The 15,576-nt window shown below is 53.1% G+C and overlaps 1 protein-coding gene across 1 annotated transcript; it reads right to left on the reverse strand.

Annotated features, from left to right (window-relative positions):
• Nucleotides 1-14,582: 14,582 nt before the first annotated feature.
• On the reverse strand, nucleotides 14,583-15,326 carry LOC103708502 (protein RESPONSE TO LOW SULFUR 3-like). Its single transcript, XM_008793459.4, has one exon. The coding sequence runs from the start codon at nucleotides 15,136-15,138 to the stop codon at nucleotides 14,827-14,829; it is 312 nt and encodes a 103-aa protein (XP_008791681.1). The 5' UTR covers nucleotides 15,139-15,326; the 3' UTR covers nucleotides 14,583-14,826.
• Nucleotides 15,327-15,576: the final 250 nt, after the last annotated feature.

Here is a 15,576-nt window from a genome sequence, read left to right on the forward strand (position 1 = left end):
TCGCCTTTAGGTGGCGGACTTATGACGGGGTCTGCGCCCTTAGGCATCCCGAGGCGGCTACAACGAGGACAACGCCCCTTGGATCTCCGAAGTCGCTCCGTTCGGAGAACTCATGATGAGGATTCCTGGGCCCAATGAGGCGGCGCCTCGATCTCGTGGTCGAGGCTCCCCTCTTAAATAGGTACGTCGTTTCGTGCCTCAAAGTGAATACGTGGCACGATCCAAGGTCGGGTGTTTCTGTTCTCGTATTGGTGGGACAACGATCAGGGAAAGCGGGGGCTAGATCGACGCTCCACGTGTCCCTGAGGCCTATTAAACGGAGGAAGCAGGAGTGGCGTCCGCTCGTCTTTCAAGATGGTCCGGTTTTTCGGACCCATGATGAGGCCGCGAGATCCGATGGGACGGCGCTTCGATTTCGTACTCGATTCATTGCTCTGGATTCAATACAGTGCTTCGGCTTCTGAGGCTGACACATGGCGCAATCCGAGCGGGGGGCGGAAACCGAGCCCGCCGATCTGGGCCGTTAGGGGGGCCTATATAAACCCCACGAACCTGCCCTAAAGGTTCTATTTGGTTGCCTTTGTCTTTGCCGTCTCCTTCTTTGCTCCTCCTCTCAACCCAATCTTGCTGACGGTGCCCGGAGCGATTTCCGGCGACTTCTCCGTAGGTCTCTACCCTGTACCAGTTAGGGTTCTTCTTCCCCCTCCTCTTTATTTTCTTTTCCTCCGGCTTGTTCCACTTTCCTGTAGGATGGGTTCTGGTCCAGAGGATGTGGGGTCGAGTCTGTCGGGGGAGGAGTTGGAGTTGATCCGCTCCCGGTTCTTCTTCCAGCCCGGGTTTCGTCTCGAAACCGCAGGGCCGGAAGACAGGGTGACGCGGCCGCCCCCAGGTCGGATCGCGATCTATCGCGAGACGCTCTGGGCTGGCTTGCGGTTCCCTGTTCACGAGTTCGTGAGCAACCTGCTGGTAGAGTACCAACTCGCTCCAGCACAGCTTACTCCGAACTCGTGGAGGACCATAATCGGGTTTCTGTCCTTGTGTCTTGGGCACGGGATCCCGATCTCGGTGAGCGTTTTCCGCCGGTGTTTTTTATTGAAGAAAAACCCGGCGGATGCGGGGTGGCTATACTTTGCCTTTCGGGGCGGTATGTCACTCTTCCAGGGTGCCCCTTCCTCTATTTATGAGTGGAAGGGAAAATTTTTCTTTCTTGCGTCCGAGGCGCCGTGGGGGTTCGACCCGAGGTGGGGGCACCCGCGGCTGAAAGCCCTCAATAGGCTTTCCGATCCCTCGGGGAGGGAGTCGAGGGTTTTGGACTCTCTGCGGGCTCTCGGAAAGGGGTTCAACCTGACCGAGCTCCTACGAGAGGGCGCCTTGGCAAGCGTGGGCTTAAGTTGGGCACGCCCCAAGGGTAAGAGTAGTCGCATCGCCTTGTTTTTACTTGTTCTCTCTTTTTCCCTAACGGTGGTCTGATACTTAGAAAAATTTTTGGTTTCAGACATCCCTCACATGCCGACCAGCAGCACGTCTCTTTTCTCCCGATTGAAGAGGTGGGAGGCCGAGGCCGGGGGGGCAATTCCCCAGCCTCGGAAGAAGTCGAGGTCGGCCGGTGCTTCTACATCGGCCGGGGCTGTAATAACCCCAAAATATTTTTTTTTTATATAAAAAAAAGGATAGAATAGTCCTTTAAAATTGATATAAGGGGTAAAATTGGAAGGAATCAAAAGTTAATGGCATAATAGTAGATGCGTTGAAGTGTTAGGGGCAAAATGGAAAGGAATCAAAAGATAATGGCATAATTGCAGATATATCGAAGTGGCAAGGGCAAAATGGAAAATTAATAATATTAAAAAAAGGGTGAATAGTGTTTTGATGTGATTTAATTGGAGGGTTTGAGCTGGCTCACGGGAGTGAAACCGAGAGAAAGAGGGAGGGGGTTCTCAGGCGTGAAACAGAGGAAAGAAAGAAAGAAAAAGAGAAGAAGAAGAAGAAGAAGAAAGAAGAAGAGGAAGGGGATTCAAGGAGGAAAGGGATCCCGGTTGCACTTCCAGCTGAAGGGAAAAACGTAGATCTCCTTCCCCTCTACGCAAGGACCTCGATTTCCAAAAAGAAAAAGGTAAATATCCATCCCTATCTAGTCTTTTGATGACATTAGGCTATACAAAGGGTGGATATAGTCTAGAGGGGTCGGATAAGGGTTGTAGAGGTGGTTAAAAGAAGAAGAATCGGATTTTGACAAATTTTTCCGGCACTACGGAAAAACTGTGTCGAAGTCCCAACTTCGGCAAATTATTTAGGGGGTCAAACGGCCTCCGATGATGATGCATGTTATCTCTTTGGAATCCTCTGTGAGTGTAGAATGTTAGGTAAAAATTTCATCAAATTTGGAGTCTTGAAAGTGGATCAAAACCGGGATGAAGTAACCCACTGTCAGTTCGGGTTACTGTTCATCCGGGTGGAAAATAGGGGATTTCATGCTATAATAGAGTATTAAGCCTAGATTAGGCTAAGGGAGACCTTGTACTCGTGCAAGGGAGTCCCTAATACACATAAATGATGAGTTAATTAATAGAAAAAGAAAAAGAGAAAGAAAAGAAAAGATTTAGGGAACGGGGGAGTTGAATTAATTAAAGTCCCCTATATTATAATTGGCACGTAGATTATAGCCCTTGATACAAAACTAAATGTATTGTAAATGCATGTCACAGTTGGGCAAGAAGCTAGGGAACAAGAGGAAGAAGTTCCCCACTGCCTGCTGTAGATTTTTGGAGGCGTATCAGGGCTGTGCCAGATTGACAGGTGAGTGGGAGTCATGTACTTTGCACCATGAGCATCCTTAATTCATTTTCATGAATGTCGCCAAGTGTGAATTGATTTCACTTGAGCATATTGATTGATATTGTAGTAGATTCCTCTATAATCTTGATTCTCCATGCTTGATTATTCTGTACATGCATTTGAGGGAACATTGAGAGGAATTACGAGGGGTTGATGAGTAATCAAATTGATTCTGAATTGTGAAATGATTTCTTTTGTAAATTGATTTCATTTCCTCTATTTTAAAGACTTGTGAGTCGTAGCTTGATTATACTCTTTTATGAGTAATTAAATTGGTTCCAAATTGTGAAATGACTTCTTTTGTAAATTGATTTCATTTTCTCCATTTCAAAGATTTGTAGAGCCTTTTTAGTGGTATATTGAGTTGTATTGCACTTCCTTGACCCTCACTCCTAACCCTGATGTTAGTTTATGATTGGGTCATGATCGAGTGAGTGGTAGTCTTGATTATACTCCTTTTTAGTAGAGTATTGGGAGGGTGCATTATGGCATTTATGCATGGCTTGGCAGTATCTGCAGGACACCTAGAGTCGATGGGGTTGAACATCGGCCTTTGTGCACATAGTAGCCTTCTGGGTGGGCGGAGCCCAGTCCTTTTCTAGGGGGGACACGGCCCTAGGCGTAGGATCGGCCGGTCCTACGACTTATATTCTGCTTGCCGCCGGGCATAGTAAGACCCCGCGAGGTGCAGTATGGCTTTCCGCGGATGTAGAATTTCCGCGAGGTGCCGTTTAGTATGTAGATGTGAGATGGATTTCTGTTCTGGATACTGGCCAGCATTTATATGATCAGTGTGGTGTCTTATCCTGCATGTGCATGTGACAGTAGGGAGTTGTTGCTGGTTCGCCTGGGGCGTAAAACCCACCTCCCGATAGCTGTCTAGCATTTATGTTATCGGTATGGTGTCTTATCCTGCATATGCATGTGACAGTAGGGAGTTGTTGCTGGTTCGCCTGGGGCGTAAAACCCACCTTCCGACAGCTGTCTAGTGATGATTTACATATTGGTGTGGTGTCATATTCGATATATGCATATGGCAGTAGGGAGTTGTTGCTGGTTCGCCTGGGGCGTAAAACCCACCTTCCGATAGCTGTCTAGTGATAATTTCAGCATATTGACACCTGATTTGTATGTTCCAGCATTATGATCTGTTGAACATATTCATGAGTAGCATATATGTTGACTTGATTATTCCATATATGCTTCAGATGAGTTGATATTGATTGTGGTGATATTGATGATTTACTCCATATTCTCTATGTTGAGTTCATGTTCATGTTGTTATTGATCTTGAGATTTCATCTCGAGCCATGATTATATTCTGTCTCATGTGCATAGTACTCTCTACTCCACTCACTGAGTATTTATATACTCACTCCCCAGTTTGGTGTTTTTGATTGCAGGGCAGGTATTGTATAGAGAGGAGCAGGATTAGTGGTTGCCTACTAGCTGTGCCGCTCTATAGTATAGTATAGTATAATGTAGATAGAGGTTTATACCCTTTTGGTGTATTATAAACCTTCTGTTGTATATAGTGTATAGTTACAGTCATAGATCCTGTTGTGGATATGGGTTTGACCATGGATGGAATGGGAACCAGATTTTTATACAGTTGAGTTATATGCCTGTGATGATGTATTGATATATATTGTCCAGGTTCGTTATGTGACAGGTTATGTGATTGCTGCTCTGACAGGTAGCGTTGTTGTATGTAATGAGATAATCCTGACAGGTCACCATAGGAAAAGTGATCATTTTGTGCATGCATCATGCCAAATTTTTCAAGATTTATTGATGATTGATAGGTAGTAGGGTTCTACGCGGTGGCTGGTGGCCTTATGCCTACCCGGACCCTAGGACCGTCGCGGCGGCCCGCCGGGAACGGGGCGGGGGTCGTGACAGGGGCGAGGGGCTCGGAGGCGGGGGCCTCTGTATCTGATCAGGGGCGGACGCAGGACGCCGGCGATGCGGGCACAACGGCCCCTCTCTGTCCCGCTCCCGTTGCCCAGCGGGGGAGGCCGGTCCCCATTCACCTACGGCGCCCGGGACCGGCGCCGGCCAGAGGCTCTGAGGTCCCCAGCTCGGGGGAGCCGAGCTCTTCGAGGGCCCGGCGAGAGGAGTCGGGCGAGCCGGGATCCCCAATCCTCGAGGGGCGCTCGGCTATCCATGATGCCGACGTTGCACGAGCTGTGTTTCGGCGTGCAATGCTTCCAGCGGACCGGGCCGAGTTTGCCAACATCCCGCTGGAAGAAGTCGTCGACGGTACTTACCGTAATACCGCTCGGGTAAGCTACTTTCCTGATTTTCTTTAAGTTATCGGCGAGCATATTGTAGGTCTTTCAGCTCATAAGTGTTTTCCTCTTTTTTTTTCTTGCAGCACATTCATGAGGTTGACACCCTGGTGTTCATCGCCCAAGGGTGTCAAGAAGAGACTCGGCGAGTTAGCCGGCAGTTGGAGCCGGCTAAGAAAAGAATCGCCGAGCTAGAGGCGGCACTATCCGAGGCCGAGGCGCGGAGGGAGGCCACTGAGGCCGGGCGCCTGGCTATGGCCGAGGTGCTCGAGGAGGAGAGGGCCGCCCATTCGCTGGCGAAGTCAACCCTGCGCGCCTCTGAGGCGCGTCTGGGGGAGGCCCAGTCCGAGATCGCGGGCCTCAAGTACGAGGGCGGGGTCTTCCGCCTCAAGATCGAGCAGCTCGGGGCCCGTGAGAAGAAGGCGCTCGAGCGGGCCGAGAACGCCGTGGAGCTCTTCAAGGAGTCGGAAGAGTTCCGTGATATGTTGGAGGAGGAGACTGTGGACGGGTTCCTCCGGGGTTTCGAAAACTTCCGGAGGCAGATGGCTTGGATCTGCCCCCAATTCGACCTCTTCACGATTCGTCCGATGATGAGGTTGGGCTGCGGCTCCAACGACGACGTTCCCGATGCCATCGCGGCCGAGGAGGAGTCCACCGAGGCTGAGGCAGACTCAGCCGCGCTGGCGGCGACGGAGGTTCCCCCTTGCGGAATTACCGAGGCGTCCGCCGAGGTTCCCGCCGTAGACCCCGGGCCCGTGCCTGCCGAAGGCCCCCAGGTCGTCGCCATAGATGACCCTGAGGGTGACGCCGATGCTGCCGCCGCCCCTTAGGGCGTATATTTTCTTTCTTCTCTCTCTTCTTTTTTTTTATTGTAGATGAGGTCGGCCTTCAAAACTGTTGATCGGTCGACCTTTGATTTTGTACTTAGCCTTTCGGCGTTTCTTTATTAATGAAAAGATTTCTTTTCACTTCTCCGCGTTTACCTTTCTCCCTTTATCTTTTTTGCTTGTGAACGAGGTTGGTACTTTTGCCGACTCTCGACTTTGTATCCGAGCCCTCGGGCTGCTTAATAAAGGTATGTTTTTTGGCCGTGCTTTGCCTTTCTTTCTTCTAACTTGTTTGAGTGTTCGAACTCCAATTACGCTAATTAGGGGGGCTCCTAGCTCAGATTTTAGGAAATTTCACCAAGTCTTGTAGCTCGGATCCGAAGATCGCGAGGGTCGCCGAGTTTAGTTCTTAGATTGTAGAGGCGTTGGGTTTGGGCCTCTGACCGCTAAGTGGGGCCGTGCTAGGCCGCTTCTTGGAGGTCTAGCTGAGCTTTTCGAGCTCGGTTTTCAGACCGTAGGTCTATAAAGAGGGGTTAGTGCCGTCCTCCAAAAGGGAGTATGAGCCACTAACCAAATCACCACTAGGGCTTTCACAGCTATCTCCCTCGGACCCTGCCGAGGTTTAGGTGTTCGGGGTCGGAACCTACGGAGAACATTTCGGCCCTCTTGAGCTCGATCAATGCGCCCACGGTCGAGGTTATCTTCATAGATTTATGGGGGCCGAATTAGGCCCTCGTTTACCGATTCGCAAGAGCAATCCGACCTTGGCCATATTTTAGTCGGGGTTCCGTCGATAACACGTAGATAAATATAACGAGGCAATCATAAAGCGGGATGTACCTCATGCAGCAGGAGTCGAGTGCTTCAAGTTGACTGGTCTTCTTTGGCTTGTGGTCGGCTCAGCTACGTTGAGGCGACGCGACGGTTCTTCCGCATCGCACTTCTCCCAGGCCGAAGTCGGCAGCTTTGCTTTTCGACTAATTTTTGTGAACGCTTTTTGTTCAGGGTCCTCCTTCTGGGGACGCCGGCACAATAGGAGAAATAGTTGCCATCGGAGATCTGTGTGAGCGTTGCTTTGTTGTTATCCGCGAACATTTCGGAGATGCTGCGAAGGTACTGCCCCGTCGTCCCAAGGTCGAGGGAGCTTGGGACCAGTTCCCGGGGCATTCCGGCTTCAATCAGAGAGCCGAGCTCGACACCTGGAGCTCGAGCCTGCAGTCGATCCGGTGGTACATCCCGAGGTCGAGGGAGTTTGAGACTCTACGGTCGACTCACGGGGTATCCCGAGCTTTGTCGGGGTATCGTGCGCGAGGTCGAGGAGTCCGAGAACGCACTGCCGACCTGCGACGCTTCCCGAGGTCGAGGGAGTTTGGGACTCTACGGTCGAACCTCGGGGCATCCCGAACTTTGTCGAGGTGTCGTGCGCAAGATCGAGGGGTCTGGGAACGCACTGTCGATCTGCGACGCTTCCCGAGGTCGAGGGAGTTTGGGACTCTACGGTCGAACCTCGGGGCATCCCGAACTCTGTCGAGGTGTCGTGCGCAAGGTCGAGGGGTATGGGAACGCACTGTCGACCTGCGACGCTTCCCGAGGTCGAGGGAGTTTGGGACTCTACGGTCGAACCTCGGGGCATCCCGAACTTTGTTGAGGTGTCGTGCGCAAGGTCGAGGGGTCTGGGAACGCACTGTCGACCTGCGACGCTTCCCGAGGTCGAGGGAGTTTGGGACTCTACGGTCGAACCTCGGGGCATCCCGAACTTTGTCGAGGTGTCGTGCGCAAGATCGAGGGGTCTGGGAACGCACTGTCGACCTGCGACACTTCCCGAGGTCGAGGAAGTTTGGGACTCTACGGTCGAACCTCGGGGCATCCCGAACTTTGTTGAGGTGTCGTGCGCAAGGTCGAGGGGTCTGGGAACGCACTGTCGACCTGCGACGCTTCCCGAGGTCGAGGGAGTTTGGGACTCTACGGTCGAACCTTGGGGCATCCCGAACTTTGTCGAGGAATCTTGCGTCAGGTCGATGCTCTATCGTCCTGCGATACTTCCCGAGGTCGAGGGAGTTTGGGACTCTACGGCCGAACCTCGAGGCATCTCGAACTTTGTCGAGGAATCTGAGGATCACAAACGACCCAGCATCAGAGGAGTCATAATTATTGAAAGGAGATTATCATAAGGAGGAGATTTGAATCCATGTTCCTGACTGCCCAGAACCCCTAGGGGTTTCATTGGTAATACATCCGTAGATTCTCGGAGTTCCAGCTCCGTGGAATTAGAGTCCCCTCTAGGGACTTCAATTTGTACGCTCCGGGTCGTTGTACTCGGGCGATCTGGTACGGCCCTTCCCAATTTGGGGCGAGTTTTCCTTACTCGGTCGGTTGAGAAGCCTCGGCTCTCCTGAGGACGAGGTCCCCTACTTTGAAGAGTTTGGGCTTGACTCTGGAGTTGTAGTATTGGGCCGTCTTCTGTTGATATCTTGCCATGCGGACCCGGGCGACCTCTCGGGTCTCTTCAACAAGGTCCAAGTTGTTCCTAAGCCGGGAAGAATTGGTGTCGGGGTCGTAATGCTCCACCCTTGAAGAAGGGAGGCCAATTTCCAGCGGGATAACAGCTTCAGTGCCGTATGCTAGGTTGAAGGGGGTCTCTCCCGTGGGCAGTCGGAACGTGGTCCGGTACGCCCAGAGGACGTTGTACAAGTCCTCGACCCACTGTCCTTTGGACCGATCCAGCCTAGCCTTGAGTCCCTGCAAGATAGTGCGGTTAGTTACCTCGGTTTCTCCGTTTGTCTGGGGATGGGCGACCGAGGTGAAGCGGTGGTCAATGCCGAGCTCAGAGCAAAATTCCCTGAAGTGGGCATTGTCGAACTGCCGGCCATTGTCGGATATAAGGATACAGGGTAGTCCGTATCTGCAAATTATGGACTTCCACACGAAGTTCCGCATCTTTTGCTCGGTGATCCGGGCTACAGGTTCGGCTTCGACCCATTTGGTGAAGTAGTCGATTGAGACGACCAAAAACTTTCTTTGCCCGGTGGCGAGGGGAAAGGGCCCCAGAATGTCGATCCCCCATTGGGCAAACGGCCAGGTGGCGACGATGGAAGTCAACAGGGCCGAAGGTCGGCGTTGGATGTTAGCGTTCCGTTGACACCGGTCGCACTTCCGGACGAAATCCGTCGCATCTTTCTGGAGAGTGGGCCAGTAATATCCTTGCCGCAGGATCTTATGGGCTAATGCCTGATCCCCCAGATGATTTCCGCAGATTCCTTCATGGACCTCTCGGAGGGCATAGTCCGCCTCAGAGGGGCGGAGGCATTTGAGAAGAGGAGAACTAAATGATCGACGATAGAGTCTGTCTTCATACAAGACATACCGGGGAGCTTGGCGCTTGATTCGGCGAGCCTCTATCTCGTCACGGGATAGGGTTCCGTCCTGGAGGTAGCAGACGAATCCGTCGATCCATCTTGGCTCGAAGTCGATACGCATGGTGGGCTCAAGCTCCTCCGTGCTAGGCGTCCGAAGGTACTCGAGCGTTGTCCCCTGGGGAAGCTCGTTTATGCGGGAGGTCGCCAGCTTGGACAACTGGTCTGCCCTGAGATTCTCCGCTCTGGAAATGTGATAAATACTAAAAGAGTTCAAGGTAGATGTGAGTTTCCGCACTTTTTGGAGGTATTTCTGCATGGACGGCTCTTTTGCTTCGAAGTCTCTCTGGATTTGGCTCACTATTAGCTGAGAATCGCTGAAGGCCTTCAGGTCTCCCACTTTCAGTTCCTTCGCCAATTTGAGCCCAGCAATGAGTGCCTCGTACTCCGCCTCGTTGTTCGAGGCCGGAAACTCGAGGCGCAAGGCTTGTTCGGCCTCCACTCCATCCGGGCTGGTGAGGATAAGTCCAGCTCCGCTACCCCTCGAAGTTGAGGATCCGTCCGAATATAGGACCCATGGTGGCCTCGGGGCTGTCTCCGTAGGTGCAGATGGTAGCTCGGGGTCGTCTGGCAAGGTACACTCCACCAGGAAGTCGGCGAGTATTTGAGCTTTAATGGCCGGCCTGGGCCGATATTTGAGGTCAAATTTCTCGAGCTCGACCGCCCATTTGGCGATCCTCCCCGCACGATCCGACCTTTGCAGTATCTGCTTCATAGGCTGGTCGGTCAATATGGCTATTGTGTGGGCTTGGAAGTAAGGCCGGAGTCTCCGCGCCGAGGTGACAAGGGCGAAAATTGTCTTCTCCAGTTTGGAATATCGGGTCTCGGCATCTCTAAGGACCCGGCTGATGTAGTAGACCGGCTTTTGGAGCTTATCCTCTTCCCGGACCAGGACCGAGCTCACTGCAACCGGGGAGACGGCCAAGTATAAATAAAGAACCTCGCCCCGCTGAGGCTTGGTGAGTAGCGGGGGAGAGGCCAGGAGGCGCCTGAGCTCTTCAAAGGCCCGCTGGCACTCTTCCGACCACAGAAAGTTCTTTGGCCGCTTAAGGATCTTGAAGAATGGGAGGCAGCGCTCAGCTGATCGGGAGACAAATCTCCCTAAGGCGGCAACCCGTCCGGTAAGCCGCTGCACTTCTTTGACTGTCTTTGGGGGCGCCATCTCTTGCAGCGCTCGGATTTTCTCGAGGTTGGCTTCAATCCCGTGCTGGGTCACTATGAAATCCAGAAATTTGCCTGAGGTAACTCCGAACGCGCATTTTGCTGGGTTGAGCTTCATCCGGTACCTCCTGAGCTTGGAGAATGTTTCGTCGAGGTCGGCTACATGGTGCTCCGCCGCTCGACTTTTCACCAACATGTCATCCACGTTGACTTCCATATTTCGGCCGATCTGGTCCTTAAAAATTTGGCTGACCAGCCTCTGGTACGTGGCTCCAGCGTTCTTCAGACCGAAAGGCATCACCTTGTAGCAATAGGTGCCTTTGTCGGTGATGAAGGCTGTCTTCTCCTCGTCTTCCGGCGCCATCCGGATCTGGTTGTATCCGGAAAAGGCATCCATGAATGTTAGCAATTGATGCCCTGAGGTGGAGTCGACGAGCTGGTCGATACTTGGGAGGGGGAAGATATCTTTTGGGCAAGCCTTGTTCAGGTCGGTGTAGTCCACGCACATTGGCCATTTCCCGTTGGCCTTCTTTACGAGGACTATGTTGGCGAGCCAGTCTGGGTAGGAGACCTCCCGGATAAAGCCGGCCCCGAGGAGTTTATCCACCTCCTCGGCCGCAGCTCGTTGTCGTTCCGGTGCGGAGCCCCTTTTCTTCTGCTTTACAGGTCTGCTGGTTGGCTTCACCTGGAGTCGGTGGATCATGACCTCGGGGTCAATTCCCGGTACGTCCGCAGGCGACCAGGCGAAGACATCAGCATTGTCCCGCAGGAAACTAACGAGGTGATCCCTCTCGCAGGCGCCAAGACCGGAGCCGACCTGCACAGTTAGCTCGGAAAAATTTTCTTACAGTGGAATTTGAACAAGAAGCTCACCAGGCTCTACTTGCTTCTTCCAAAGAGTGTTCCTTGCGTCCAGAGTTTCTATGCGTAGTGAGGGGCTCGCTGGCTGAACCAGCGCCTCGGTCGGTTGCCTTACTCTGTGGGCCGCCATGTAGCACTGCTTGGCAACCAACTGGTCCCCGCGGACCTCGCCTACTCCTTGGCCGGTGGGGAACCGCATGAGCAGATGGTGGGTTGAAACCATGTCCCGAAGGGCGTTTAGCCCTGGACGCCCAAGGATGGCGTTGTAAACTGAGGGTAGACGGACCACAAGGAAGTCCGTCCTCACAGTACTCTTCCGGGGAGCGGAGCCAACTGTGACAAGGAAGCTGGCCTCACCTTCTACCGGGACCGAATCTCCGGTGAATCCAACCAGTGGGGCATTAATTTTTCGGAGATGTCCTTCTGGCGACCCCATTTTTTGGTAGGCATGATCGTACAAAATGTTGGCTGAACTTCCATTGTCAACTAGGACATGTTTTACATTAAACTTATTTACAATCATGGAGATGACCACAGCGTCATCATGGGGGTCTCAACTCCTTCCAAGTCCTCGTCCGAGAACGAGATGACTTCATCAGCACGCAAGCGCTTCGGGGGGGCTCCCTGGGCTGTGGCTCCTGCCGAGACCCCTCCGATCATATTGATGGTGCCGGCGATGGGCCCGTTGTCGTCCGGGTTTTCGGATGGCGTGGCGTTTTCCGCCAGCCTCCTTTCCTCGCGCCGGTTTCTCACGAACCGGTTGAGTATTCTCCGGCGAATGAGCACCTCTATCTCGTCCCGGAGTTGGAAGCAATCCTCCGTGTCGTGCCCACGGTCTCGATGGAAGCGGCAATACTTCCTGGGATTGCGGGGAACTCCCGTATCCCGCATAGAGGCGGGGGTCGGAAGAAATCCCGACCCTCGATTTCCATCAGGATCTCGGCCCGGGGGGCATTGACAGGTGTGTAGTTCTCGTACCTCCCTGGGTACGTCCGAGGCCGTGGTGGAGATCTTGGTCGAGGTGGGGTCCTCTGCCGAGCTTGCCCCTGCTGCCGAGGGGGGCTCCTCAGCCGAGGGAGGTTCTTCTCTTGACGGGGGGATCGGCTTCTTTGTCGGCCGCGCTCCTCGCGGCGTTTCTTCTGTTTCCTCGAGGCGGGCTCAATCGCGCTCCGCCTGGAGGCAACTGCCTCCTCGGCCTTGGCATACTTCCGGGCTCGGGCCAGCATTTCGGTGAAGTTGGCCGGAAAGCTCTTCTCAATGGAGAAGAGGAATTGGTAGGAGCGAACCCCGGTCTTCAGAGCCGACATGGCTATCGACTGGTCTAGCTCGCGAACTTCCCACGTGGCGGCGGTAAAGCGGTCCAGATACTCCTTGAGGGATTCCCCCTCCTTCTGTTTGATGTCCAGGAGGGAGTCTGACGTCCGTTGTTGGCGCCGGCTGTCGGCAAAATTGGTGGCGAACTGCCTGCCGAGTTGCTCAAAGGAGGATGCCGTATTCGGCTTTAGTCCAAAAAACCAAAGCCGGGCGGTCCCTCGAAGAGTCGCTGGGAAGGCCTTGCAAAGTACAGCTTCCGAGGATCCTTGCAGAGCCATGAGGGCTTGGTAGCTCTCCAAATGGTCGAGAGGGTCGGTCATTCCGTTATAGGGCTCCACCTGAGGCATTTTGAACCTCGCTGGGACCGGCTCATCCTCGATCTGGCAGGAAAAGAGGGATTTGGTAGTGAACTCAAAGTCTCCCTCCTGCCTTGCCTTCCTACTGTGGAGCACTGCGATCTGGCGCTCCAAGTGCTCAACTTTTCTGTCGAGCTCCCCAACCCGTGGGATTGTCGTCGTGGTCTGCTCCGGCTCGCGGTGGTCTGGGGCTGACTCAGCCTCAGAGGGTTGGGGTCTTCTGTTGAGATCTCTCCCCGGTAGCTCTCTCTAGGGGGAAGTCCGCTCCTCGTCGTTGGCTCTGGAAGAGCCGTGGAGATTCTGGCCTAGGGGAATTGGGCCGTTGGGAGGAAACTCCGGCAGGGCCTGGGCCTGCGGGGGATGTGTTGGTAAGGCCTCCTCGCGCCGCAGGCCTTGAACGGCGGCGGCCAGGACCTGAACTTGCTGCATCAAAGCATTGAATTGCTCCGGCTGAACCTGGAGAACCGGGTCAGCCGGATTAGGTGGATTCTGGACGGAATGTCCAGGACTCTGTGGGAGGCGCCGGGAGGTATTGGAGGCTCCCTTGCTTCTCAACTTCATGATCGCTACTCGGGCCCTTCCTCTAGCGCCAACTGTTGCTGGAAATTGGACCCGGGGGCGATCGTCGGTCGAGGAGAGGGAGCGGCAGCGGAGCGGCTGTCCGTCGGCGAGTGGCGTCCTCCGTTGGGGTGCCTGCAAAAAGCCGGTGGCCGGGTCTTCCGGCGCCGGCCCTCCGACGCTCAAGTCAGAAGGGGGGCAATCTATGTGAGAAGAAGAAAGTGTGTTTATTAATTTTTCGTCCCCCCTCTGAAAAGCGAAGGTTTCCTTTTATAAGGGGGGTCGGTGTACCTGTGGTGTGATTGGACGAGGCCGCTTGTACGGCTCGATATGCCGCTCAGACTGGCGCACGATCAGGTGAATCATTGCATTGATGTTGGAGGCATGGCCGAGATCAGAGACTTATCATCGTTGATTGGACTCTGCTGGGCTGACTTGCCGTGGCGAGTCGCGGGTCCGTAGATAACTGGAGCCATGCGCATTAATTGTTGAGTAAGCCGGCGGTATGCATTAATTGTTGAGTAGGCCGGAGACTTTCATCAATTGTTGAGTGATTCAGGGGTTTGCAGAGATCACGCGTAATAAATGCTGGGACAGCGGCAAGGTATGGCCTTTGGCCAGACCTCTGAGGGGTACGGCCGTAGTAGGTGGCTGACGTGGATAAACCTTTGAGGTCGGGAATTCTCCAGGTCGGAGGCTCTGAGGTCGGACGCCGACCTCAGTTGTCCGGGGTCGGCGGTCATGCGGCCTTCTAGCGGCGGGGTTACTGTATTACCGGGGGAAAACCGTATTCTCCCAATAATGGATTATTGGCAGAAATTTTCGTCATCAAATTTAATTTTTAATTTTAAAAATATTAAAAATATTATTTTTGAATAATTATAAATTTAAAAAATTAGTGATATATATTTTTGTAATTAATTAAGTGACGGAAGCTCCGGTGTATTAGTAATCGGAAATATGGTATAATGACAGCCAAGAATCGCCGTCGCTAGAAGGATAAATATATTGCAACTTAATTAGCATCAACAGAACTAAATTACACACACGGTAAGTGTCTCCACACTCACCGTCACCAACGGCTCCTACTGCATGTACATGATCCAAGCAAAGTAAAACAACAAGAAGAAGAAGAGAACAGAGCGCAAGAATGCAAGCCGACTTGGCTTCAAGCTCCAGCTTAAGTAGCAGCAGCAGCTAACTCTGGTTTCTAATTTGATCTGTTGAGGGCGACGAGATTGTGGTGGAAGCCGGCGGAGGTGAGGATGTCGTGGGCTGTAGTGAGCTGGTCGGAGAGTGCCTTGATGCGGAGGAGGTAATCCCGGGCCTGCACCACCGCCTCCGCCTCCAGCTCGCCGATCTCTACACTCAGACGCTCCTCCGCCTCCTCCACCGCCCTCAGCCTCTCCCGCGTCCGCTCCAGCTCCCTCCGCGCCTCCACCTCCCTCTCCCGCGCCTCCGCCGCCTCCCTCTCCAGCTCCGAGTTCCTCCGCCGGAGCTCCTCCACGTCCGCCGCTGCCATCCCCGGCGCCGCCCGGATATAAACTGGAAGGTAACGAACCCGCAATCCGGTCCGCTTTTCTCGGAGGGTATGAGCGGGATCCGCTTAAATAGATGAGAATTGAGAGATTAGGTGCGTGGCCGCGGGCCCGCGGCCGCCCCACTGACGCCGTTGTGACGGCCGCGGTGTTTTCTGGTGCAGAATCTATCTTGACCGAGGTTGTTGTTTGGAACGATATATATAGTGCGAGACTTGCTTCCAGTGAGTGTTATTTGTCGTTATAATTAAAAATTTTGATTAATAATAGAAATAATTAGTAATAATATATGGCAGTCTAAATCTTTTACACCGATGATCACGGGCAAATTACAATGTAGATATTAAGAGTGTTTATTTTACCAAAAAAATATAATATTCTCTTTCACCATTTTTTCAAAAAAGGTGAAAAGGTAATTACAA

This window comes from Phoenix dactylifera, chromosome 2 (assembly GCF_009389715.1).
Source record: "Phoenix dactylifera cultivar Barhee BC4 chromosome 2, palm_55x_up_171113_PBpolish2nd_filt_p, whole genome shotgun sequence".
Classification (NCBI taxonomy): Eukaryota; Viridiplantae; Streptophyta; class Magnoliopsida; order Arecales; family Arecaceae; genus Phoenix; species Phoenix dactylifera.

Coding starts and splice junctions, on each gene's coding strand:
- LOC103708502 (XM_008793459.4), bottom strand. CDS start 15,138: ATGGCAGCGGCGGACGTGGAGGAGCTCCGGCGGAGGAACTCGGAGCTG.